Source organism: Nerophis lumbriciformis, linkage group LG24, assembly GCF_033978685.3.
Source record: "Nerophis lumbriciformis linkage group LG24, RoL_Nlum_v2.1, whole genome shotgun sequence".
Taxonomy (NCBI): Eukaryota; Metazoa; Chordata; class Actinopteri; order Syngnathiformes; family Syngnathidae; genus Nerophis; species Nerophis lumbriciformis.
In genome coordinates, this window is record NC_084571.2 from 27,038,341 (window position 1) to 27,064,743 (window position 26,403).

The 26,403-nt window shown below is 41.4% G+C and overlaps 1 protein-coding gene across 2 annotated transcripts in view; it reads left to right on the forward strand.

The window, feature by feature from the left end:
- The first annotated feature begins 1,652 nt into the window (after positions 1-1,652).
- Positions 1,653-26,403, forward strand: part of aclya (ATP citrate lyase a) — a 72,642-nt gene continuing 47,891 nt past the window's right edge. The window contains exons 1-3 of one of the 2 annotated variants that reach the window (XM_061981858.1): positions 1,653-1,800; positions 9,623-9,792; positions 22,937-23,059. In XM_061981858.1, coding sequence (XP_061837842.1) covers positions 9,634-9,792; positions 22,937-23,059 — 282 coding nt within the window. In that variant the 5' untranslated portion in view covers positions 1,653-1,800; positions 9,623-9,633. Of the gene's footprint in view, positions 1,801-9,622; positions 9,793-22,936; positions 23,060-24,642; positions 24,760-26,403 lie in introns of those variants that run through there. The other variant, XM_061981859.1, reaches the window with a different exon arrangement.

Below are 26,403 nucleotides of genomic sequence, written 5' to 3' on the forward strand. Positions count from 1 at the left end.
TTCAGTTCACAAACTTTAAACATAAAACATAGTGGAATAAATTCATCTATCCATCAATTTTCTACCGCTTGTCCCGTTCGGGGTCGCGGGGGTGCTGGAGTCTATCTCAGCTGCATTCGGGCGGAAGGTGGAGTACACCCTGGACTCAGTGTAAAAAAAATAAATAAAAAAAAAATCGTAATAAAGAGACAAATTAACCCCCATACACTTCCAGTAAATTAAGCCTGAAGCAATAATGATTTAGCAAATGAGGTGACACGGGTTGACTATTTCTGCACTGAATTATTTTACTCCGAATTTTTATACACTGAATTTTAAAACGCTGTATTTGAACAAACTGAATATTTAAACACATTTAGGTCACACATTTTTGTTCAATGAATCTGTCAACATAACTCAGTGGTGTCAAATGTACGGCCCGAGGGCCGGATCAGGCCCTCGAACAGGATTTTTCCGTCCCGCGGGATGAGTTTGCTAAGTATAAAAATGTACTGAAATTTTTTAATGAATGAAATAGTTGTTCCAAATGTGTCCACTAGATGTCACAATAGCAATTATTTGTATCTTTGTATATGATGCTACATATGTACAAAATAAACCACATGATGTTAGTACATCAGTCGAGGAAAATGATCAAGCTCCATAAATAACATCCTGCAATTTGATTTTGGCACTGGTATCTTGATGGATTGAAAAGTAACACCAATGAGTTGACTGATGAACATTATTACATAATTTATTCAGAAAATATAAATAACGACAAATAAACTATTAACCGCAACAACATTATGATTTGTACATTTGTGCTTGTTCTATTTTTAAACAAAGTAAACAATCTGAAGTTGTCTTTATTTTTAAGTTATCCTGCCGTGATTTTACCAGTCCGGCCCACTTGGGAGTAGATTTTTCTCCATGTGGCCCCCGATCTAAAATGAGTTTGACACCCCTGGCATAACTTGATTGAAAATCCAAACACAAAAAATTGAGTTACATAAATTCCGTGTCAAAAAAACCTGCGTAATAAACACTAAATAACCTATACAATATTGTGTTTTTTCTCAATGGGTGTATTTAATTCCATGACCAGGGGGTGGCACCAATCAATGCTCAGATTGTTTGCAGTTGTTTGTTAATTGCCCTTCAATGTATTTAAACCCCAAATAACTTGTGCATGTATAGCGAAATTTAACAATAATTCGCCAAGGACGAGTATGAAATCATGCACTAATAATCTGTATCGCAAAAGAAATGGGTCAGTCGTACAACAGCCGATGTGTGTTGGCTCATATCTTGTTGAACAAGCTTCCTGATTGGCTAATGTGTTGATAAAGTTAACCAATCGTCTTCTGTTTGTCTGTGCGCTTGTGAACTTGAGACGTTTAAGACTCCCCAATTTCCTAAAACGATTGCCCTTGTAGGCCTATAACGCATAGTGCCTCTCAAGAAGCTTTATCAAAACATTCATTTTTTCTGATATTTGCTGTTTACAGTAGAAATGTACCCATATTAAAAAAAAAAATCCACATTATTCTGCCACCGAGTGCGTCATTCTCGGGGTAATAATATTCCCTATAGTTCATGAACGCACCAAAAGAGAACGTTGTCCTGAGAGCCAATCAGCGGCCAGCACACATCAGCCGGGCTGTCGGCTGATGGAGGGCGGAAGACAAAACTCTAAGCGAGCTTCTTCTCCGGGCACGGTTGGTTCTGACTGGAGGCTAAAGCGGATCCCAGGAAAGCTGACACTTCCCACAGCGGAACCACGATAGAGTTCACCGAGGACCGTATTTCAAGCAAAAGGTTAGCGCCTCGCTGTTTTAGGGCTGTTTTAGTACTTTACGCCGAGTCATTTTTGGACAACAATGAATGGGTCAAAGATGGAGTGATATACAAACAAGTTAAACTGCTATGACGTCACAGCCCATTATCAAATACTCAAAGAAAGTTTACTTTGATACTGTGATTCTAATGCAATGTAAACTTTGCCTTTACTGATAAGTTGAATTTGAATAAATTACTGAAATTCATGAAATAAATGAATTAAGTTAGTTGCCACTCTTGCTTTATGCTAGCGACCACTCATTATCATGATCAGGTTGGCAAGCATGTTTTATTTCAGTTACATGGCAGCAATGCTTGCCTAAATTCTGTGCAGACTTTTGCTGCTTTACCTCAGTAACTAATAAGTACTTGTCGAGCCATTCATCATCTTCATAATTAGGCTTAATCAGCCCAAATGTGCACCAGATAATGGATAATGTATGGAGCCTATACGTCAGACCTGGGCAAAATACGGCCTGCGGGCCGCGCGGCCCATTAAGATTTTCAATCTGGCCCGCCAGAAGTTGTACGTAATTTTTTTAGACCTTTAACATCAAAACTGTTGCCGCCATTATGATGTGCAGTGCTCTTTTTTAAATTACCGTAAGTCTTGAACTATAGAAAGTATTTCAGTGGTTGAAATCTGCGCTTTTGAGTGTTATAGGCATACTTGCCAACCTTGAGACCTCCGATTTCGGGAAGTGGGGGCGGGGGCGTGGTCGTTGGCGGGGTTGGGGGCGTGGTTAAGAGGGGAGGAGTATATTTACAGCTAGAATTCACCAAGTCAAGTATTTCATATATATATATATATATATATATATATATATATATATATATATATATATATATATATAAGAAATACTTGACTTTCAGTGAATTCTAGCTACACACACACACATATATATATATATATATATATATATATATATATATATATTTATTTATTTATTTATTTATTTATTTTATTGTATTGTGTATATATATATATATATATATATATATATATATATATATATATATATATATATATATATATATATAAATAAGAGAAATACTTGAATTTCAGTGTTCATTTATTTACACATATACACACACATAACACTCATCTACTCATTGTTGAGTTAAGGGTTGAATTGTCCATCCTTGTTCTATTCTTTGTCACTATTTTTCTAACCATGCTGAACACCCTCTCTGATGATGCATTCTGCTTCGTCTCCTTGTTGTGTGCGCAGTTGTGCACTGCACTCTCTAAAAGCCCTAGATGTTACTGTCACATATGCATGTACAGTAGATGGCAGTATTGTCCTGTTTAAGAGTTTTACAACATTGCTGTTTACGGCAGACGAACTGCTTTACGGTAGACAAAAACGTGACTGCTGTTGTTGTGTGTTGTTGCCGCGCTGGGAGGACGTTAATGAAACTGCCTAACAATAAACCCACATAAGAAACCAAGAACTCGCCCTCCATCATTCTACAGTTATAACGTGATCGGGCAGGCATGCTGTTTATATTGTGGGAAAGCGGACGTGAAAACAGGCTGTCGACACGTCACTCAGGTCTGCCTGAATTTCGGGAAATTTTCGGGAGAAAATTTGTCCCGGGAGGTTTTCGGGAGAGGCGCTGAATTTCGGGAGTCTCCCGGAAAATCCGGGAGGGTTGGCAAGTATGGTTATAGGCATACTTGCCAACCTTAAGACCTCCAAATTCGGGAGATGAGGTGGGGGGGCGGGGGGGGGGGCGTGGTTGAAGTGGACGGGGTTGGGGGGTGGGGTGTGGTGTAGCGGGGGGGTGTATATTGTAGCATCCCGGAAGAGTTAGTGCTGCAAGGGGTTCTGGGTATTTGTTCTGTTGTGTTTATGTTGTGTTACGGTGTGGATGTTCTCCCGAAATGTGTTTCTTGTACAACTAATTTGATAATCGATTAATCTGTCGATTATTACTTCGATTAATCGATTAATAATCGGATAAAAGAGACAAACTACATTTCTATCCTTTCCAGTATTTTATTGAAAAAACCCTGCATACTGGCACCATACTGGCACCATACTTATTTTGATTATTGTTTCTCAGCTGTTTGTAAATGTTGCAGTTTATTAATAAAGGTTTATAAAAATAAAATTACAAAAAAAATAATTACAAAATAAAATAAAAAGTAGCCTCTGCGCATGTGCATAGCATAGATCCAACGAATCGATGACTAAATTAATCGCCAACTATTTTTATAATCGATTTTAATCGATTTAATCGATTAGTTGTTGCAGCCCTAGTTTCTTGTTTGGTGTGGGTTCACAGTGTGGCGCATATTTGTAACTGTTAAAGTTGTTTATACAGCCACCCTCAGTGTGACCTGTATGGCTGTTGATCAAGTATGCCTTGCATTCACTTGAGTGTGTGTTAAAACCGCATATATCATTTGACTGGGCCGGCATGCTGTTTGTATGGAGGAAAAGCAGACGGGACGACAGGTTGTAGAGGACGCTAAAGGCAGCGCCTTTAAGGCACGCCCCCAATATTGTTGTCCGCGTGGAAATCGGGAGAAATTCGGGAGAATGGTTGCCCCGGGAGATTTTCGGGAGGGGAACTGAAATTCGGGAGTCTCACGGGAAAATCGGGAGGGTTGGCAAGTATGATTATAGGAGTTATTACGGTAATTACGTCACAGCAGCTCCAACGAGGAACAAAGAGGAGTGGGCTGGGTTTGTTTTCGGAGCAGCCAGCCCGAAACGCATGTGTCAGGAACAGATGCAGAAGCAAATTTTTTGCAAAAAAGTGATAATATATCATGTTGTAGGTGTTTAATAGCCTTTGCATTCATATTTTGCTGTTTGTTACATATTTATTGTGTTTTGCTTGATTGTAAAAAATGTTGATCGAGGACCTGGTCTGAGACGTAAAAGAGGAGAGATGTCTCCAAAAACATGCACCTGGGGATAGGTTGATTGGCAACACTAAATTGGCCCTAGTGTGTGAATGTTGTCTGTCTATCTGTGTTGGCCCTGTGATGAGGTGGCGACTTGTCCTGGGTGTACCCCGCCTTCCGCCCGAATGCAGCTGAGATAGGCTCCAGCACCCCCCGCGACCCCGAAAGGTACAAGCGGTAGAAAATGGATGGATGGATGTTCATATGTTGTTAATATTCAGTGTTTTATTGTTCATAGTTAATATTGTAAATCTCACTTTCTTTATTTTAATGTACATTTTGGGTGTCCCATTCAGTAAAAAAACTGTAAAATTCCATTTCGTTTTTTTTGAGGTGGCCTATCATAACGTTTTTAATCACCAAAATGATTCCCGAGCGCGGCCACCGCTGCTGCTCACTGCTCACCTCCCAGGGGGCGGGGGGAAACAAGGGGATGGGTCAAACACAGAGTAATTTCACCACACCTAGTGTGTGTGTGTGACTATCACTTTCAACTTTTTTAGAACTCTATCGGACATTGTGACTTTTGGTATTAGCGTTCCTGAAAAAAAGGGAACCAAACACACATGCTGTACAGAAGATTTTTACAGCTAAATGTGTATATATAATTTATACACACATATACATTGGCCCCCCAGACACATTTTTTCTCTCAATGTGGCCCCCGAGTCAAAATATTTGCCCAGCTGTATGGATGAAAGGATGTTGCACACATTTTCCATCTGTCCGGCATTTGACTCGATGGGGACTCTAGGCTAATGGTAATCAATAGTGAAAATGTCCCTGACAGTGCCATTAATCCCTGTAAGAAATAGGAGAGAGCCACTGAGACTCCATGGAGGCTCTCTGTGTAATGAACATCAGTGGTTGTGATCTTAGGTTCTTAGGATCTTAGAAAGTGTTTTGCTATCAATTTTATCAACAATACTGCTGCTAGGTGGAGATAAGACTGGTTGTTGTATTATATAGACTGTGCTAGTAAAGAAAGCAGTTGCAGTCGTACTAAAACCAAATGCTTACAGTATTGTACACCGTCTAAGTAAAGCTTGTGTGTAAAGTATAAAGGTCACTAAAACTCCTCCCTTTTGCGATAAAAATTTATAGCTGCTATTACTCTTCATTCATTCTTCCTTGTTTGAATTGTGTAATGTTGCTACTGTACTGTACAGGAATTTCCCCCAGATTGCCAATGTACCTGTGGCAGTGGGGGCATGGTGAACGTGAAGTCACCATTTAACTTGCATAATGTGCGATTATGCATACATTTTCTTTAAAAAGTCTATTTAAAAAATTAGACACACATTTGAAAATAAATGTGTTATCATTAGAGATGTCCGATAATGGCTTTTCTGCCGATATTCCGATATTGTCCAACTCTTAATTACCGATTACGATATCAACCGATACCGATATATACAGTCATGGAATTAACACATCATAATGCCTAATTTTGTTGTGATGCGCCGCTGGATGCATTAAACAATGTAACAAGGTTTTACAAAATAAATCAACTCAAGTTATGGAAAAAAATGCCAACATGGCACTGCCATATTTATTATTGAAGTCACAAAGTGCATTTTTTTTTTTTAAATGCCTCAAAACAGCTGCTTGGAATTTGGGACATGCTCTCCCTGAGAGAGCATGAGGAGGTTGAGGTGGGCAGGGTTGAGGTGGCGGGTAGCGGGGGTGTATATTGTAGCGTCCCGGAAGAGTTAGTGCTGCAAGGGGTTCTGGGTATTTGTTCTGTTGGGTTTATGTTGTGTTACGGTGCGGATGTTCTCCCGAAATGTGTTTGTCATTCTTGTTTGGTGTGGGTTCACAGTGTGGCGCATATTTGTAACAGTGTTAAAAGTTGTTTATACGGCCACCCTCAGTGTGACCTGTATGGCTGTTGACCAAGTATGAATTGCATTCACTTGTGTGTGTTAAAAGCCGTAGATATTATGTGACTGGGCCGGCGCGCAAAGGCAGTGCCTTTAAGGTTTATTGGCGCTCTGTACTTCTCCCTACGTCCGTGTACACAGCGGCGTTTTAAAAAGTCCTACATTTTACTTTTTGAAACCGATACCGATAATTTTGAAACCGATACCGATAATTTCCGATATTACATTTTAAAGCATTTATCGCCCGATAATATCGGCAGTCCGATATTATTGGACATCCCTAGTTATCATTAATTAGTATTAACATATATATTTTCTTATATTGTTTTGCTAAATTCTTTAAATTTTTGCTGCTCATTGTACAGTTGTAATTTTCATGAGGATTTTTTTAAACTAGACTTCTCCAAACCTTTTAGTGATCTTTTCTTTATTAAAAACGACTAACAACAAATCTGACATCTATTTCCGGTGTCATTGTAGACTGTACTCGTGTTTAGAGACTTCTGTTGCTTGACTTCCACGACGAACAGCGAGAGCTGCAGCGACTCCCCGTGACTGCGTGGGTTCCCTCCGGGTACTCCGGCTTCCTCCCACCTCCAAAGACATGCACCTGGGGATAGGTTGATTAGCAACACTAAAATTGTCCCTAGTGTGTGAATGTGAGTGTGAATGTTGTCTATCTGTGTTGGCCCTGTGATGAGGTGGCGACTTGTCCAGGGTGTACCCCGCCTTCCACCCGAATGCAGCTGAGATCGGCTCCAACACTCCCCGCGACCCGGAAAGGGACAAGGTGTAGAAAATGGATGGATGGGTGGATTTTGTTACTAATATTTTAAATGTTGTTATAGGACATGGAGTAGAAAATGGATGAATGGCTATACTGAGTGTAATTGTCCATCCATTTTCTACCGCTTATTCCCTTCGGGGTCGCGGGGGGCGCTGGAGCCTATCTCAGCTACAATCGGGCGGAAGGCGGGGTACACCCTGGACAAGTCGCCACCTCATCGCAGGGCCAACACAGATAGACAACATTCACACTCACATACACACACTAGGGCCAATTTTAGTGTAATTGTAATAAATAGAAACACAGTGTGGATCTGTGTGGATGAGATGATGACATAAAAACTGCATTGCACCTTGCGCATGCACACAATTGACTTGTTTGAGACATAAAAAGCAGGGGTTGATAAAATATTTTCCAGCTGTGAGATGTTGCATGATGTTGCTGGTGCACAACTTTTTTGTGCGAATAAAAATAATATTTTTTCACATCTCTATTCCCACAAATTAAATAGGCTATAGTACCGATGAATACCGATATCGGCATAAATAAAATCCCATCGATAAACATCCCTCGTAACGACTGGCTGGTGGTAATATTTATGTTTGTGTGTTATTGATGTTTATTGTTCCCATGATCAGCAGGGCAGCACAGTTGTAGAGTGGTTAGTGCACCTGCCTCACAATACAAAGGTCCGGGGTTCGATCTTGCGTTCGGGATCTTTCTGTGTGGAGTTTGCATGTTCTCCCCGTGACTGCGTGGGTTCCCTCCATGTACTCCGGCTTCCTCCCACCTCCAAAGACATGCACCTGGGGATAGGTTGATTGGCAACACTAAATTGGCCCTAGTGTGTGAATGTGAGTTAAAGTTAAAGTTAAAGTTAAAGTACCAATGATTGTCACACACACACTAGGTGTGGCGAAATTATTCTCTGCATTTGACCCATCACCCTTGATCACCCCCTGGGAGGTGAGGGGAGCAGTGGGCAGCAGCGGTGGCTGCGCCCGGGAATCATTTTGGTGATTTAACCCCCAATTCCAACCCTTGATGCTGAGTGCCAAGCAGGGAGGTAATGGGTCCCATTTTTATAGTCTTTGGTATGACTCGGCCGGGATTTGAACTCCCAACCTACCGATCTCAGGACGGACACTCTAACCACTAGGCCACTGAGTAGATGAATGTTGTCTATCTGTGTTGGCCCTGTGATGAGGCGGCGACTTGTCCAGGGTGTACCCCGCCTTTTACCCAAATGCAGCTGAGATAGGCTCCAGCACCCCCCGCGACCCAGAAAGGGACAAGTGGTAGAAAATGGATGGATTTTGCTACTAATATTTTAAATGTTGTTATAGGACAAGGAGTAGAAAATGGATGAATGGATATACTGAGTGTAATTGTAATGAATAGAAACACAGTGTGGATCTGTGTGGATGAGATGATGACATAAAAACTGCATTGCACCTTGCGCCTGCACACAGTTGACTTGTTTGAGACATAAAAAGCAGGGGTTGATAAAATATTTTCCAGCTGTGAGATGTTGCATGATGTTGCTGGTGCACAACTTTTTTGTGCGAATAAAAATAATATTTTTTCACATCTCTATTTCCACAAATTAAATAGGCTGTAGTACCGGTATAAATAAAATCCCAACGATAAACATCCCTCGTAACGACTGGCTGGTGGTAATATTTATGTTTGTGTGTTATTGATGTTCATTGTTCCCATGATCGTAAACACACTGTGCCTGAAAGGGGATTGGCGGAGAATGAAGAAGTGTGGTTGTGTGTCTGGGAGTGAAGCACAGACATGGAAGTGTGTGCACGGGCATTGGCTCCGCTATAAACGGACCTTTATGTACTGAACGTTTATGTAATATTAAAAAAAAAATCTGTCCGTCGTCATGTCTTTCATAATGATAGTGAATAAACAAAATAATAATAAATAAAAAAGTGCAGTCCCCCTTTAAGGTGTGGCGGCTTTTATTTTGCCGTGGTTTATTTGCCAGGTTCTATTACATGGAGAGAAAACCCTGCAGTATTTGCTTGTCATTCTGCAAGTGTAGCCAGTGCGTACACACTACTGTGCCAATTAGGAGACTATAACCAGAGTGGTAAATAATTGCCTCTTATGTTATTAGTGCAGATAAACGGTGGCTGATTAGGTTAGATTTAGTCTGCCTCACGATCCACCTTTCCCCTTCTCTCCTTTTCCGTGCAGCCGACCCTGTCATGTCTGCTAAAGCCATCTCCGAGCAGACGGGGAAGGAGTTCCTCTACAAGTACATCTGCACCTCCGCTCCGATCCAAAACCGCTTCCGTTATGCCAACGTCACTCCTGAGACCGACCTGGACCGACTGGCCCTGGAACATCCATGGCTGCTCACAGAGGTAAGGCAGCCTTTTGATCAGAGCTATCATTGTAGAATTGCATACTATTAGTGATGTTCAAAGCTAGAAATAAAGTTCTTCCGAAGGACTTACAAAAGTTATTTGTGTTCACGTCCGAAGATGAGAACCACAGAAGGCCGTATGATTTTAAACATCCAAGAGTGCGAACAAATTTGAAGCAAATGTACATGTCTGTTGCTGGTGTGAAAGCATGGAATTCTCTAGACAAAGACTTAAAAAGTTGCAAGAATATCTTTGAATTTAAAGGGGAACATTATCACCAGACCTATGTAAGCGTCAATATATACCTTGATGTTGCAGAAAAAAAGACTATATATTTTTTTAACCGATTTCCGAACTCTAAATGCGTGAATTTTGGCGAATTAAACGCCTTTCTATTATTCACTCTCGGAGCGATGACGTCACAATGTGACGTCACATCGGGAAGCAATCCGCCATTTTCTCAAACACCGAGTCAAATCAGCTCTGTTATTTTCCGTTTTTTCGACTGTTTTCCGTACCTTGGAGACATCATGCCTCGTCGGTGTGTTGTCGGAGGGTGTAACAACACGAATAGGGACGGATTCAAGTTGCACCAGTGGCCCAAAGATGCGAAAGTGGCAAGAAATTGGACGTTTGTTCCGCACACTTTACTGACGAAAGCTATGCTACGACAGAGATGGCAAGAATGTGTGGATATCCTGCGACACTCAAAGCAGATGCATTTCCAACGATAAAGTCAAATAAATCTGCCGCCAGACCCCCATTGAATCTGCCGGAGTGTGTGAGCAATTCAGGGACAAAGGACCTCGGTAGCACGGCAAAAAATGGCGGCAGTTTGTTCCCGCAGACGAGCGAGCTAAACCCCCTGGATGTCTTGGCTCACACCGTCCCTTATGCCACCGAAAATGATCAAGAGAAGAATATCGACCCTAGCTTCCCTGGCCTGCTGACATCAACTCCAAAACTGGACAGATCAGCTTTCAGGAAAAGAGCGCGGATGAGGGTATGTCTACAGAATATATTAATTGATGAAAATTGGGCTGTCTGCACTCTCAAAGTGCATGCTGTTGCCAAATGTATTTCATATGCTGTAAACCTAGTTCATAGTTGTTAGTTTCCTTTAATGCCAAACAAACACATACCAATCGTTGGTTAGAAGGCGATCGGCGAATTCGTCCTCGCTTTCTCCCGTGTCGCTGGCTGTCGTGTCGTTTTTGTCGGTTTCGCTTGCATACGGTTCAAACCGATATGGCTCAATAGCTTCAGTTTCTTCTTCAATTTCGTTTTCGCTACCTGCCTCCACACTACAACCATCCGTTTCAATACATGCGTAATCTGTTGAATCGCTTAAGCCGCTGAAATCCGAGTCTGAATCCGAGCTAATGTCGCTATGGCTTGCTGTTCTATGCGCCATGTTTGTTTGTGTTGGCATCACTATGTGACGTCACAGGAAAATGGACGGGTGTATATAACGATGGTTAAAATAAGGCACTTTGAAGCTTTTTTCAGGGATATTGCGTGATGGGTAAAATTTTGAAAAAAACTTCTAAAAATAAAATAAGCCACTGGGAACTGATTTTTAATGGTTTTAACCCTTCTGAAATTGTGATAATGTTCCCCTTTAAAAAGAGTTACAAAAAGAGACAACTGGAATTATAGCAAACTGATTTTTGATTTTGATTGGACTTGTCATTTTGAAAATGCTTAAATGAAAATTAAAAGTATGTTGGAGTTGGGGTGTTGGTGGAGGGAACAGTGATAAAGTCATCTAAAATAATTTGTGATAAAAAGGGGGCAGATAAATATAAGAATAGTATTCTTCCATCTGCTCCTTTCTGATCATGGAAATGTATAAGAAACAAAAAAACAATGAAAGTGTCAACTGTATATGACTTGTGTATATGCATTTTCATGAAAGGAATCAAAATAAATGATGATGATGATGAGGGCTAGACGATTATGGAAAAAATATTAATCACAATTATTTTGAGTGATATTGAAATCAAGATTAATAACACAATTATTAATTAATTTGAAAGCATGAGTATCTATTCTACCACCAAAACTCAACTTTAAATACAATTTAAAAGCACATCGGATATGAATGAGTTACAAATAAACATCTTGAAAAGTAATAATAGTAATGTCAATAAATTAAAATAACTACAGCAATTTCATAAAAAAAATCATAGTTTTACCTTTTACGCTTATTTTACCACCATCGAGTTTGTGCTCTTTGTGTCGTTAATAAAACTTTATAAAATGTTGAAATTCCATCCATCCATCCATTTTCTACCGCTTATTCCCTTTGGGGTCGCGGGGGGCGCTGGAGCCTATCTCAGCTACAATCGGGCGGAAGGCGGGGTACACCCTGGTCATTTTTGTTTCAATACTTTTAGATGGTTCTGTGTCACGTTTGTGTGTCCTCTCAATTGCTCTGTTTAATGCTATTCTGAATGTTGCTGCGTCGGGTTTGGTTTTGGAATTAGATTGCATTACTATGGTATTGTTGTGTATTGTTTTGTTGGATTGATTAATACATTTTAAAAAAACTTTATAAAATGCAAGAATCCTTACATTTATCGGTGCAATACATCTTTGGAGAGTTTTGACCAGTATTTTAAGTCAAAGCATAATAATGTTTGTTAATGTATCAATAAGTGCTATAAGTGCATTATGTTTGTGTAAGGTACTTTTTTGAAACCTTTTATTTTGTTAGCACAGTTAGACCGAATGTTGTTATTGTGAAGTGTGGGGCTGCTCTGAGCTTGACGAGTGTGCATACGACTGTAGGTTGTTTAAAAAAAAAAAATTAAAAAAAAGAGAGAGAAAATGTGCCTCTCAAGTTGCGACTGCTGTCCTGTTTGTACATTGATCTTACATTGATGATGGCGTTCACAACAACACAAGCAGATTAATATGTGTTACGGGTGTATGGATTGTTCTTGCTAGCTTCTTAGTTTAGTTTCAAGTGACCGTCTCAACATTGTTTAGTTTAGGACACGTTTTGGGGATGGAATAAGCGGTCCCGGACACCCTTCTCCTCACAATGATTGCATTTGGAGCGGTATGGCGTAGTGGGTAGAGCAGCCGTGCCAGAAACCTGAGGGTTGCAGGTTCGCTCCCCGCCTCTTGATATCCAAATCACTGCCGTTGTGTCCTTGGGCAGGACACTTCACCCTTGCCCCCGGTGCCGCTCACACTTGTGAATGAATGATGAATGAATGATAGGTAATGGTCGGAGGGGCCGTAGGCGCAAACTGTCAGCCTCGCTTCCGTCAGTCTACCCCAGGGCAGCTGTGGCTACAAATGTAGCTTACCACCACCAAGTGTGAATGAATGATGGGTTCCCACTTCTCTGTGAGCGCTTTGAGTATCTAATAATAGAAAAGCGCAATATAAAATCTAATCCATTATTATTATTATTATTTCACTAACACTTTATTGACAATTTCTGTGATATTCTGCGTTTAACATCGTATTCCGTTTTATTGGCTAATTACTGCGTCCACGGTTACGTTAAGGCGGAAATCATATGCCTTATTTTTTGTTGAGTTTAGTGATTATTGTGTCATGATCCGTCACGATTTGGGTTTGGTAGTTTTTCTGTTTTAGTCTGTTCCATAGGTGCACCCTTTCCTTGTTTTCTGTTGATTTCCATGGGCACTGATTCTCCTCACCTGTCTTAGTTTTGCAATGAGTGTTCCCACCAGGTGTTTTGGTTAATCACTCCCCTTTATAGTTTCCTGTCACCCAGCAATAGTTGCTGGGTCAATGTTTGCGATAGGCAACAGTTACGTTCTCCCGGTTTTTCTCCTCGCTTTAGTGATTTTTGTACAGACTAGCTTTCCTCGCTTGCTAGCGTCCTCAGTTTTGTATTTTTGTCCAGCGTTTAATTTATTAAAAACCTTAATCTTACCTGCACGCTACTCCTGCTTGTCTTCTGTCTTGGAAGGAACGCTAACAGCGCAGCTATGCGCCCCCGAAGACGTAACATATTGATTAGGCATACCAGCATTGTGTCCAATAAAAAGTAGCAACCATGGTCAGATTCCAAACTTCTACGAGACATGGTCTTTTTTTCCACTCATACACTCACTCATCCGTTTTACCGTTACAAGGTCAGGAATTTGCATGCACGGTGGCTGCGTATCCCATTGATGTTTTTTTTTTTAAATTCATATTTTTGCGATTGTGAAAAGCCAAAATCGAAGTCCAAATTTAGATTAATTGTCTAGCCATACTTTTTAAGATGTCGTCACAGATTTGTTTCATAAGCGCACATTAAAATTTTAATGGTTGGTGCTGTCCTCTTTTATGGAGACACAGAGGTCTCTTGGCGCCTGTTAAGTGACGTCACTGACAGCATAGGGCGGCAAAATGTGATCACTCCTACCCTCCGCCAAGGTCCTCGAGATATTTCCGAAGAAAATTAATGAAAATAATTTTTGGCCTCGTTTATTTTTTATGGCGCTGTACGCTGTTAGAAATACACTGCGTGGACAAGTATTGGGGATACACATCTTTATCAGTGAAAGGTTGGGCTAGATTTGTTGGTTTCTTATTCTTCATTTTAGCAAGACATTCTGGACTACTGTATGCTGTGCCTGAACAGTCTCAGTTCTCAGTGTATAAAGGTATGCTTGTATGAGTTGGAAGAACAAACCTACTAAATACAGGCTCTCAGTTTTTCCCACAGCACTGCAATCTATCTGTGGCAGTGGGTGGGGGCGGGGCAAGATGACATGATCATCAAATTTGTTTTATTGGCCATGAAGCAAGGGCATCTAACGGACACTGTGTGAGGGACATAAAGTGAGCAAAAAAGCTAGATAAATATGTTTAGAAGTAGCGATATCGTTTACATTTGAACCGATACGGTACAAATTCCTGGGACTTTAGTGTGTGGTTATGTTGTATCAATCAATGTTTATTTATATAGCCCTAAATCACAAGTGTCTCAAAGGGCTGTAATAAATGTATAAATGTAATAAATTTATAAATACATTTATTGCAACAGATCGATGTAAAAATGAGAAAACTGGGCTGTTCAAATTCTTGTATAAAGTCTTCTCAGAAGGTGGGTGTCCAACTACAATTTTCCTGTTCACATGTCCCAATGTATTTGTCCATACACCAGTAGTGATGTGCAATACCACCTACTGTGAACCTGTTTTCATGTTTTTATTTATTCTATTTTATTTATTTATTTTTTATCGTGTTCTGTTTGTGTTGTGTTGTGTTTGCTCGGTACTTGTTTTATCTTTTAACCTGCCCATTGTACAGCACTTTGGCTACCCCTGTGGTAAATTTTAAATGTGCTTTATAAATAAAGTTGATTTGATTTGATTTGATTTTGATTTTCTCTCGGATTCGATACTGACTAAAATTCAGGCTGATACTCATCCGATATCAATACTTTGCCCAAATATACCTAATATTTCTACTGAAATTCAAAGAGATGTGTGTTTTCAAATAATATCATATCTAAAAGAAAATAAAAATATATATATTTTTTAAAAAGAGCACAAAATCAGAATGTAAAAAGAAAAAGCTGAAATTGTTAAACTAATTATAATAATATACTTAGTCGCTTATAACTCAACATTTTGTTTTCAAATGTATATATTTGTTTTTTGAATTTTTAATTAATAAAAAATATATCAAAATCCCCCCATACTTAACTTTTCAGTATGCGGCCCTTGGTGGAAAAAGTTTAGACACCCCTGATCTAAAAATATTGGAAGCTCTAAAAATAAAAATACGTAAAATATAAACAAAGTTTAGTTAGTTAGGTAATTTAAAAAATTAAATAATACTAACTTATAAAGTAATTAATTAGAAAATTTACAACAATAATAAACTGTTAAATATGTAACTGAATACTGTATTAATATTTTCGTACAGGCAGAACTTTTGACACACTAGGTTATGCTGTTGCACAGTCATATTATAATGCAATTTTTAAATTTTAAATTCTAAAAATTAAAAAAAAAAAAAATGTAAGAAAAAAGAGCAACACAATTGGTGTGTAATGGAAAAAAAGCTGAACTGTTCAAACTGAAAGTATTTAATAATATACTTAGTCACCCATAATACATAGCTGACACAATATCTGTTTTTCGCATTTAGCATTAAATCAATAAATATCAATACGGCCCCCGCATACTTGCACTTTTCAGTACGCGGCCCTTGGTGGAAAAAGTTTGGACACCCCTGCACTAAAGTATCAAAAGTATCAATATTTTAAACTGAGGGTTGATATTAGAGCATAAACATCTGGTATTGGCGGTATCGATATTTCAGTATCGGTCCGCACATCACTATACACCAGTAGCTTCATCCTTGAACAGACTTCTAGCATCAGTTCTAGGGGCGGTTTAATGGATAAAAATGTCCGTCTAGTTTTGTGGACTCAGCAGAGTTGAATCATCTGAGATGCTTCACATGCAGTTTGGTGCTGCTGAACAAGACAAAGATTCAGCCGAGAGACGCTTGCTGGCACAAGCTCAAGTAGAAGGTTCATATCTGTTTGTGGCTGTAATAGAGGTCCAATTAGATTAGGACCGTGACTCATCTCGCAAGATAAAAACCTTGTCCTTTGTGTTTTGTTTCCAGGTATGAGGGTGATGCAGAGGGCACATAGGGAGAGAGCTGTGCGGCGGTAGCATTGATTAGGAAATTGCATTAACTCTTACCCCCACTCTCCCACCCCCCACCTCCGTCCCCCAGTTGCTCTCCTCCTGACTGGCAGGGGCCCAGATAGTAATGGCTCCGCTGTCATAAGTCATTCTAACTAGTGGGAGGAAGCGCTGCTCTCTTTCTCTCTAGACGGGGGATGGCTTTGACATTGCTCTCTTGTCGTGATAGAATCCTGCCCAAGCAACGCTTCGGGGAATGAGACTCACGATGAGGGATTGGCATGATTTGTCAGTTGGTGTATAATGAATTATTTGGTTTTAAGCGGTTCAAAATGGATGGAGTGATGGTTTTGTGGAACTTGGATGAATGGCCCCTAACTTTGCAATCAATTGTGATTATGTTGTGTATGAAACACCTGTGTTTGCCATACATTTATTTATTTGGATGGATTTTTCTCTTAAGTGTGTGTGATGTTTTATTGATGATCTGGGGCCGTATTTATCAAGCGTCTTAGAGTGCCATTTTACAGTCCTACTCTCAAATTTAAGAATAAAAGCTATTTATCAACTTTCTTAAGTCTAAGAATCACTCCTACTCTCCACGATATTTAAGAGACCTCCAGAGGTGTCCTAAGTGGTTAGGAGTTGCCAGCGGGGGATGGCACTAAGGCAGGGGTCGGCAACCTTTACCAGTCAAAGAGCCATTTTGACCAGTTTCACAAATTATAGAATACAATGGGAGCCGCAAAAACTTTTGAAATTTTAAATGAACTAACACTGCATACAAAGTTTTTTTTTGCTTAGTGCTATGTATAAACCAGGTGTCTTAGACACGCTGCCCATACCTATATATGGAATTTTTAAGCTGGTGCGGCACGCGAGTTTCATATGACTCGCGCTTGTCAGCGACATGCGTGCCGTGATGGTACAGCATATAGCGCCCACTACAACCAGCGTGCCTGATCAGCCACATGTTGTATGGGGCTTCAGCTTGCTCACATAAGTGACAGCAAGGCATACTTACTCAACAACCACACAGGTTACACTGACGGTGGCGGTATAAAAAAAACTTTAACACTCTTACTAATAATGCGCCACACTGTGAACCCACACCAAACAAGAATGACAAACACATTTCGGGAGAACATCTGCACCGTAACACAACATAAACACAACAGGACAAATACCCAGAATCCCATGCAGCCCTAACTCTTCCGGGATACATTATACACCCCCGCTACCAAACCCTGCCCACCTCAACCGACGCACAGAGAGAGAGAGAGGGGTTTATATCAATCCCCACAGAACTCTCTCTGTCACACGAGCCCGCGGGTGCGCTCAACCAGGGGGGGGGGGGGGGGGGTGTTGATGTGTGAGGGAGCATGCTTGGGGTAGGGGCGGGGTTTGGTGGTAGCAGGGGTGTATAATGTGCCCCGGAAGAGTTAGGGCTGCATGGGATTCTGGGTGTTTGTCCTGTTGTGTTTATGCTGTGTTAAGGTGCAGATGTTCTCCCGAAATGTGTTTGTCATTCTTGTTTGGTTTTGGTTCAAAGTGTGGCGCATTATTAGTAAGAGTGTTAAAGTTGTTTTATATGGTCACCATCAGTGTAACCTGTGTGGCTGTTGACCAAGTATGCCTTGCTGTCACGTACGTGTGTAAGCAGAAGATGTATATTGTATAACAATTGTTAGGCTGGCACGCTGTTAATACAGATTGTAGAGGGTGCCGAATATTGTATCATCATAGCACGCCCTTATTATATATGTAAGGGTGAAAATCGGTGAATATTGATCCCGGGAGTTTTCTGCGAGAGGCACTGAAATCGCGGAAGTCTCACGGGAAAATTGGGGGGTTCAGCAAGTAAGCTGCTGAGCCGCATCAGAGTGATCAAAGAGCCGCATGCGACTCCGGAGCCGCGGGTTGCCGACCCCTGCACTAAAGCGAGAGAGAAAAGAGTGGAAGGATGTCCTGGCTTTGTTTGATGACGAGCAGCTGATCAAACGGTATCGTTTAGACAGAGCGGGTATTATTTTTGTCACAGATTTAATAATAAGGGGCGTCATCTCATCAGCAGCATCATGCAGCAGAGCTTTCACAGCAGAACTAAAGGTCATCACAACGCTTCGATATCTCGCCACTGGGAAAATGAATTGGAAAGAAAAGAAAACATTTATTTTTGATTCATTGCCAATATTGTTTGTTTGTTTGTTTTATTTTGTAGTTTATTGTCAAAATATCCACTCCCATTGTCCACTTAAATATTTCTAAGATATTTCTTTATTCTTAGACAAGGGATTCCCTTCCGTGATTGGTCATTTCTATGGACACAGAAATGACGTCACCTAAAATTCCGTTTACGGCACAAAGTAATGTCGTAATTCAGCTCTGAGTGTGACACTTAAGATTCAGTCCTACACTTCGCTGAAAGTGAGAGTAAGACGCTTGATAACTAACTTTTAAGTGCAGCTTTCAGCGAAGAATTTCTTTACTCATAAGTCAACTCTTAGCAGACTTCTTAGGAGTAATTCTGAGACGCTTGATAAATACGGCCCCTGGCATTGTTTACTGTATTGTATTTGTTTTGATAATGAAAAATATCCAAATGGCCCCCACATTTTTAGATTTGTCAGTGTGCTGCCCTCATTGGAAAACGTTTGGACACCTCTGTTTAGTACTTTAGCACTTTCTACTGTGCTAAAGTAGAAAGTGCTAAATAGACCTAAGTAGAAAGTGCTGAATAGACCTTACCTAGCCGGTAAGGTCTATTCAGGTGTACTGGAGAGGAGGCTACGCCGGATAGTCGAACCTCGGATTCAGGAGGAACAGTGTGGTTTTCGTCCTGGTCGTGGAACTGTGGACCAGCTCTATACTCTCGGCAGGGTCCTTGAGGGTGCATGGGAGTTTGCCCAACCAGTCTACATGTGTTTTGTGGACTTGGAGAAGGCATTCGACCGTGTCCCTCGGGAAGTCCTGTGGGGAGTGCTCAGAGAGTATGGGGTATCGGACTGTCTGATTTTGGCGGTCCGCTCCCTGTATGATCAGTGTCAGAGCTTGGTCCGCATTGCCGGCAGTAAGTCGGACACGTTTCCAGTGAGGGTTGGACTCCGCCAAGGCTGCCCTTTGTCACCGATTCTGTTCATAACTTTTATGGACAGAATTTCTAGGCGCAGTCAAGGCGTTGAGGGGATCTGGTTTGGTGGCTACAGGATTAGGTCTCTGCTTTTTGCAGATGATGTGGTCCTGATGGCTTCATCTGGCCAGGATCTCCAGCTCTCGCTGGATCGGTTCGCAGCCGAGTGTGAAGCGACTGGGATGAGAATCAGCACCTCCAAGTCCGAGTCCATGGTTCTCGCCCGGAAAAGGGTGGAATGCCATCTTCGGGTTGGGGAGGAGACCCTGCCCCAAGTGGAGGAGTTCAAGTACCTCGGAGTCTTGTTCACGAGTGAGGGAAGAGTGGATCGTGAGATCGACAGGCGGATCGGTGCGGCGTCTTCAGTAATGCGGACGCTGTATCGATCCGTTGTGGTGAAGAAGGAGCTGAGCCGGAAGGCAAAGCTCTCAATTTACCGGTCGATCTACGTTCCCATCCTCACCTATGGTCATGAGCTTTGGGTTATGACCGAAAGGACAAGATCACGGGTACAAGCGGCCGAAATGAGTTTCCTCCGCCGGGTGGCAGGGCTCTCCCTTAGAGATAGGGTGAGAAGCTCTGTCATCCGGGGGGAGCTCAAAGTAAAGCCGCTGCTCCTCCACATCGAGAGGAGCCAGATGAGGTGGTTCGGGCATCTGGTCAGGATGCCACCCGATCGCCTCCCTCGGGAGGTGTTTAGGGCACGTCCGACCGGTAGGAGGCCACGGGGAAGACCCAGGACACGTTGGGAAGACTATGTCTCCCGGCTGGCCTGGGAACGCCTCGGGATCCCCCGGGAGGAGCTGGACGAAGTGGCTGGGGAGAGGGAAGTCTGGGCTTCCCTGCTTAGGCTGCTGCCCCCGCGACCCGACCTCGGATAAGCGGAAGAAGATGGATGGATGGATGGATGGATACTGTTTTATGTTATTACAAATGTTAGCCATCCGGGAAATGATGCAACATGTTCTGCTCAAGCAGTGATTAAGACAGAGGACCATCTGGATTTTCGGAGGGTGTTGTCCTTTTTCTTCTTGCACACTTGATGCTGTCAGCACATTAGCTTTTTCTTAACTAGCCCTGGTCTCATTACTCATCCTGATGTGGCTCTTGCTCTCATAAAGGGCAACGCTCGCTTTTTTATAAATGATTATAATTATTTAACTAGAAGGCTCATCTGGAGCTGATGCCGCTGTTTGATTAAGTATAATATACAAAACCCAAAACCGGTGAAGTTTGCACATTATGTAAATCGTAAATAAAAACAGAACACAATGATTTGCAAATCCTTTTCAACCTATATCCAATTGAATAGACTGCAAAGACAAGATACTTAACGTTCGAACTGGAAGACTTCATTTTTTGCAAATATTAGCTCACTTGGAATTTGATGCCTGCAACGTGTTTCAAAAAAGCTGGCACAAGTGGCAAAAAAGACTGAGAAAGTTGAGGAATGCTCATCAAACACTTGTTTGGAACATCCCACAGGTGAACAGGCTAATTGGGAACAGGTGGGTGCCATGATTGGGTATAAAAGCAGCTTCCATGATTCACAAACAAGAATGGGGCGAAGGTCACCACTTTGTGAACAAATGCATGAGCAAATTGTTTAAGAAAAACATTTCTCAACCAACTATTGCAAGGAATTTAGGGATTTCACCATCTACGGTCCGTAATATCATCAAAAGGTTCAAAGAATCTGGAGAAATCACTGCACGTAAGCAGCAAGGCTGAAAACCAACATTGAATGCCCGTGACCTTCGATCCCTTAGGCGGTTTTGCATCAAAAACCGACATCAGTGTGTAAAGGATATCACCACATGGGCTCAGGAACACTTCAGAAAACCACTGTCAGTAACTACAGTTATTCGCTACATCTGTAAGTGCAAGTTAAAACTCTACTATGCAAAGCAAAAGCAATTTATCAACAACACCCAGAAACACCGCCGGCTTCGCTGGGCCCGAGCTCATCTAAGATGGACTGATGCAAAGTGGAAAAGTGTTTTGTGGTCTGACGAGTCCACATTTCAAATAGTTTTTGGAAACTGTGGATGTTGTGTCCTCCGGAACAAGGAGAAAAAGAACCATCCGGATTGTTATAGGCGCAAAGTTGAAAAGCCAGCATCTGTGATGGTATGGGGGTTGACGGAGGCAGATAATTAGATACATCCATATTTGTGTGTTACTTCTTTTAAACCATAGTCATAGTACAAAACAGCTAGTGTTCTTTATTTGTTATCTTTTGGTTGTCTGCAAATACTGTGTGCCAACTTTTGAGAATGTCAAGGGGGAGATCTTCTCTGCTTTTCGTCTAAAACCGACTTTAGATAATAAACAAAAGGGACCTTGAGTGAGCAAGGAGGAAGGGGAAGAAGTAATAAATTATTTCTCTTATCTTTCCCTTTGCCCAGCTGTGGAGAAAGGGACAAGAGGGTGGGGGCAAGAGAGACGAGATAAAAGAAGAAGTTTTGCCGTATGAAAAGTTAGACCATCTTAGCTGCGCGATTGAATGTTCTATGCTGGACTGGTCTCATTCTATTTCCAAGGCTTTGGAAATAAAATTACAAAATACCTATTCTGTCTCTGGTGGTTCTTCTACTCAGCTTTAGTGTCATAAAAGAGCTTGGGAGTGGCCAGCAACTTGAATTCCCTGGGAGGAACAACTGGTCCAAACGCAACAGGGTGTATTAGTGCCCAATGCATGGGTAACTTACACATCTGTGAAGGCACCATTAATGCTGAAAGGTACATACAGGTTTTGGAGCAACACATGTTGTCATCCAAGCAACGTTACCATGGAAGCCCCTGCTTATTTCAGCAAGACAATGCCAAGTCACGTGTTACAACAGCGTGGCTTCATAGTAAAAGAGTGCAGGTACTAGACTGGCCTGCCTGTAGTCCAGACCTGTCTCCCATTGAAAATGTGTGGCGCAATATGAAGCCTAAAATACGACAACGGAGACCCCGGTCTGTTGAACAATTTAAGCCGTACATAAAGCAAGAATGGGAAAGAATTCCACCTGAAAAGCTTCAAAAATTGGTCTCCTCAGTACCCAAACGTTTACTGAGTGTTGTTAAAAGGAAAGGCCATGTAACACAGTGGCAAAAATGCCCCTGTGCCAATTGTTTTTACAATGTGTTGCTGCCATTAAATTCAAAGTTAATGATTATTTGCAAAAAAAAAAATAAGTTTCTCAGTTCGAACATTAAGTATCTTGTCTTTGCAGTCTATTCAATTTAATATAAGTTGAAAATAATTTGCAAATCATTGTATTCTGTTTTTATTTATGAATTACACAACGTGCCAACTTCACTGGTTTTGGGCTTTGTACTTTGGAACTTTCTAACAGGTCTTAATATTTGCTTTATCTAGAAGCTGGTGGTGAAGCCAGACCAGCTGATTAAGAGGCGGGGCAAGCTGGGCCTGGTGGGCGTCAACCTGGACCTGAATGGCGTCAAAAATTGGCTGAAGCCTCGCCTCCTGAAGGAGACCATGGTACGTCATCTAGTATCCAATAACACTTCCTGCATCAATAATATCATATTGCCCTCTCCTTCATCCTTTTTCTTTCATGTGTACATTTTGTATCCAGTGCGTGTGTGTGTGTGTGTGTGTGTGTGTGTGTGTGTGTGTGTGTGTGTGTGTGTGTGTGTGTGTGTGTGTGTGTGTGTGTGTGTGTGTGTGTGTGTGTGTGTGTGTGTGTGTGTGTGTGTGTGTGTGTGTGTGTGTGTGTGTGCGTGCGTGCGTTTGTGTGTATAAACAAGCTTCATTCTGCTGCTGCCTTTCAGTCTGCTGGTAGTCCATCAGTGCAGTCAGCATGACGTACAACAAGGAGCATCCATCACCGCGCCGCTCCGAATGCCTTGCCTCATAAACCAAAAAGACACTTCTAGAAGCTCACATGAAGGAGAACGTAGATTTATTTCATCACACATGACGTGAAATTGTCTGCTGCCGTTTGCAGTGGTAAATCCATATAAATAGAGCTGCAATGTTCCATCTATTGGTAAAGTTATATCATGTAAACTAAACACAGTCGGTTTATGGCATTTAAACAAAACATGGCAGATAAATATGATAGCTATCAAAAATACGCGGTCCAGTGTGTATCAACAATTGTGCCTATACAAATATAAAATGAAAAAACATATACATGCCAGGGCTGGGGGAAATGGCTGAAAGCTAACACCATTTAAGTGTTTTATATCTGTTGATATCAATAATTATTGATTTGATGACCTGTCGAGAATAAGGACCAGGAGAAAAATATATTAAATGTAAACATTTTTATTTAAAATGTAATCTTCCCTCAGCTTAGATGGCAGAAAAGGGGACTTTGTGGCTCGGTTGGTAGAGCGGCCGTGCCAGCAACTTGAGGGTTCCTGGTTCGATCCCCAGCCTCTGCCATCGTGCCCTTGCTCCTGATGGGTCGTGGTTAGGGCCTTACATGTGTGTGAATGTGTGTGTGTGTGTGTGTGTGTGTGTGTGTGAATGGGTGTATGTGGAAATAGTGTCAAAGCGCTTTGAGTACCTTGAAGGTAGACAAGCGCTATACAAGTATAACCCATTTATTAGGATTCTTAAAATCACATTGAACACTTAACAATACTCTCTTAAAATGAAGGTGCAAAAATAAGGAATATGTAAGAAATATTTAGTAAAGTGAAAATGTAAACATAGAGAAACCTGAGAAAAACTTATTTTCTGCGAGGCTAAGGTGGTGCGCGGACGAGCGCCTTGCATAATTTACAGACTACAATATTCTGACTGCAGTCCGTTGTTTAAAAAATCTAAAAAATACTATCGAGGTGACTTTTCCTGTTTTATCCACAATTTTTTTTATTTCACTCATTTTTAGTTTCTCTTCCCACTCCATGCAAAGCATCAACTGCGAGACAACAAGATGGTGCAACCAAACCTGATACCAGTTGATACTGTTACCTGATTGGCTGTTACCGTGTCACTCCCACTGACCAATGATCACTTTTTGCGTTGCTCTGTTACCAGAGAGTGAGTGCCCTTGTTCATGCAACCAACCTTGCTTTGAAACTTCTGGTTTTTCTTCCGACGAAGAAAAAAATAAAAATGATCGAATATTTTATCGCTCGCATTTAATCGTCCCACACACAGGAAACATTTTTTTTTACCATATTTTGTCACTTGGCCCTGATGGAAGTGGACCGTAACGACCAAAGGTATTCACAGTTTTGTACAAATTTGCACCAATATTAAATTGTTTATCCTTTTTTATTTGCTATTGCTAACTAAAATAGCATTCAGAAGCAAGTAACAAGCCTCCGTCTGATTTCCCCCCCGTATCCAGATCTGCATTAGGACGTAACAGGTTTTGTCGCATAGTTATTCATTTAACAATATGTTTAGTATCATTGTGGTTGTAGTTCGCGTCTGTGTACAATTGCACAAAATAAAGCATCCAAAATCCTCACATCTATTTTCTAATGTGTCATCGACCCTATGTCGCTTTTTGTTTTTTATTTGCACCTTTCAAAATGTCAACTCTATGGCTCTCGCTCTTTGTTATATTTTTTTCTCCCATTCTCCACGGTTGGCTGATCACTGACAGTCCCTTGCAGCGCCGTGCCTGCTGGCCTTTAACTCAAGAACGGTGACAGCACTCCGCCAAATGAGCTGCGTCGGTCCGCCTGGGGCAAAACATGACGCCATTTGCCTTAAAATCTTAGCTTTGTTTGTCTGAAATTCTACAGAATTGTGGACTATGCAAATTCAGTGTTTGCCCCAGGATTGCAATCTGTCTGTGGTGGTGGGTTACGTCCAATTATATGGATGCTGTGGGACAGACAAACAGTGGGCAAAAACATGAAAAGCAAAAATAAATGTTTAGCAATACAAATGGACTTTCTTCTATTGCTTCTTTTTATGTTTTTTAATGTTACAAGAAGAAAGAAGAAATGCGGCGAGGAAGGGGTCACTATAAGACCAGCTGCTTTTTGAGTAAAGCCATACATGCTTTGTTAGTGTCTAAATGTGTCCAATGATGAAACCAGGAAAAGTCACTAGATTTGTTGCTAGTCGCTTTTTTGAAAATCACAATCAAGGGTCTAAATTAGGGATGTCCCGATCCGATATTTGGATCGGATCGGCTGCCGATATTTGCCAAAAATTGCGTATCGGCAAGGCATGGGAAAATGCCGATCCAGATCCAGTTTTAAAAAAAACTCCGGTCCGTGTTTTCCAACGCACCGATTTAAATAATACATTCCACTTTTCTGCTGCTCCGTAAATTCCGTTCCGCATTTTCCAGCACACCTTCAACACATCCACAGGTCTGTGGATTCTCACGCAGTTGCTTTTAGCTGCTGGCATTACACGACAGGCTCTTCTCACTCTTTCCTGTGTCTCCCTCTCACAGACAGCAAGTGCACCTTCTTACACACGTCACATACTGTCACGTCATACGTCACATACGTATACGTCCTCCCCGAGCAGAGAGGTAGCAGCATGGCTAACGTTAGCTGTGATGCTAGCGCAGCCGTGCGAGCAACGCTCCCTCTAAGGTGCTCGCCTGTGCAATTGCGCACTGTTTAAGCGTCCTCTGCGCATAGCAAATCTATGCCACGCACAAAATCAAATAAAAAAATAAGCGCATAACAATTTTCGACACACGGACACGACAGAGAAAACAGTTTTCGTCATCAATGTTCAAATATTGTGACGTCTGTCGAGACGCTTATCTCCATTTGGTGCCACACGTCCACACCATCAAAATGCCGAGGCAAAAATGTCCACATCAACACCGTATGTAAAAATTAGTGATTTTTTTAGTTGTGATTTCCTTCTCTGCATGAAAGTTTCAAAGT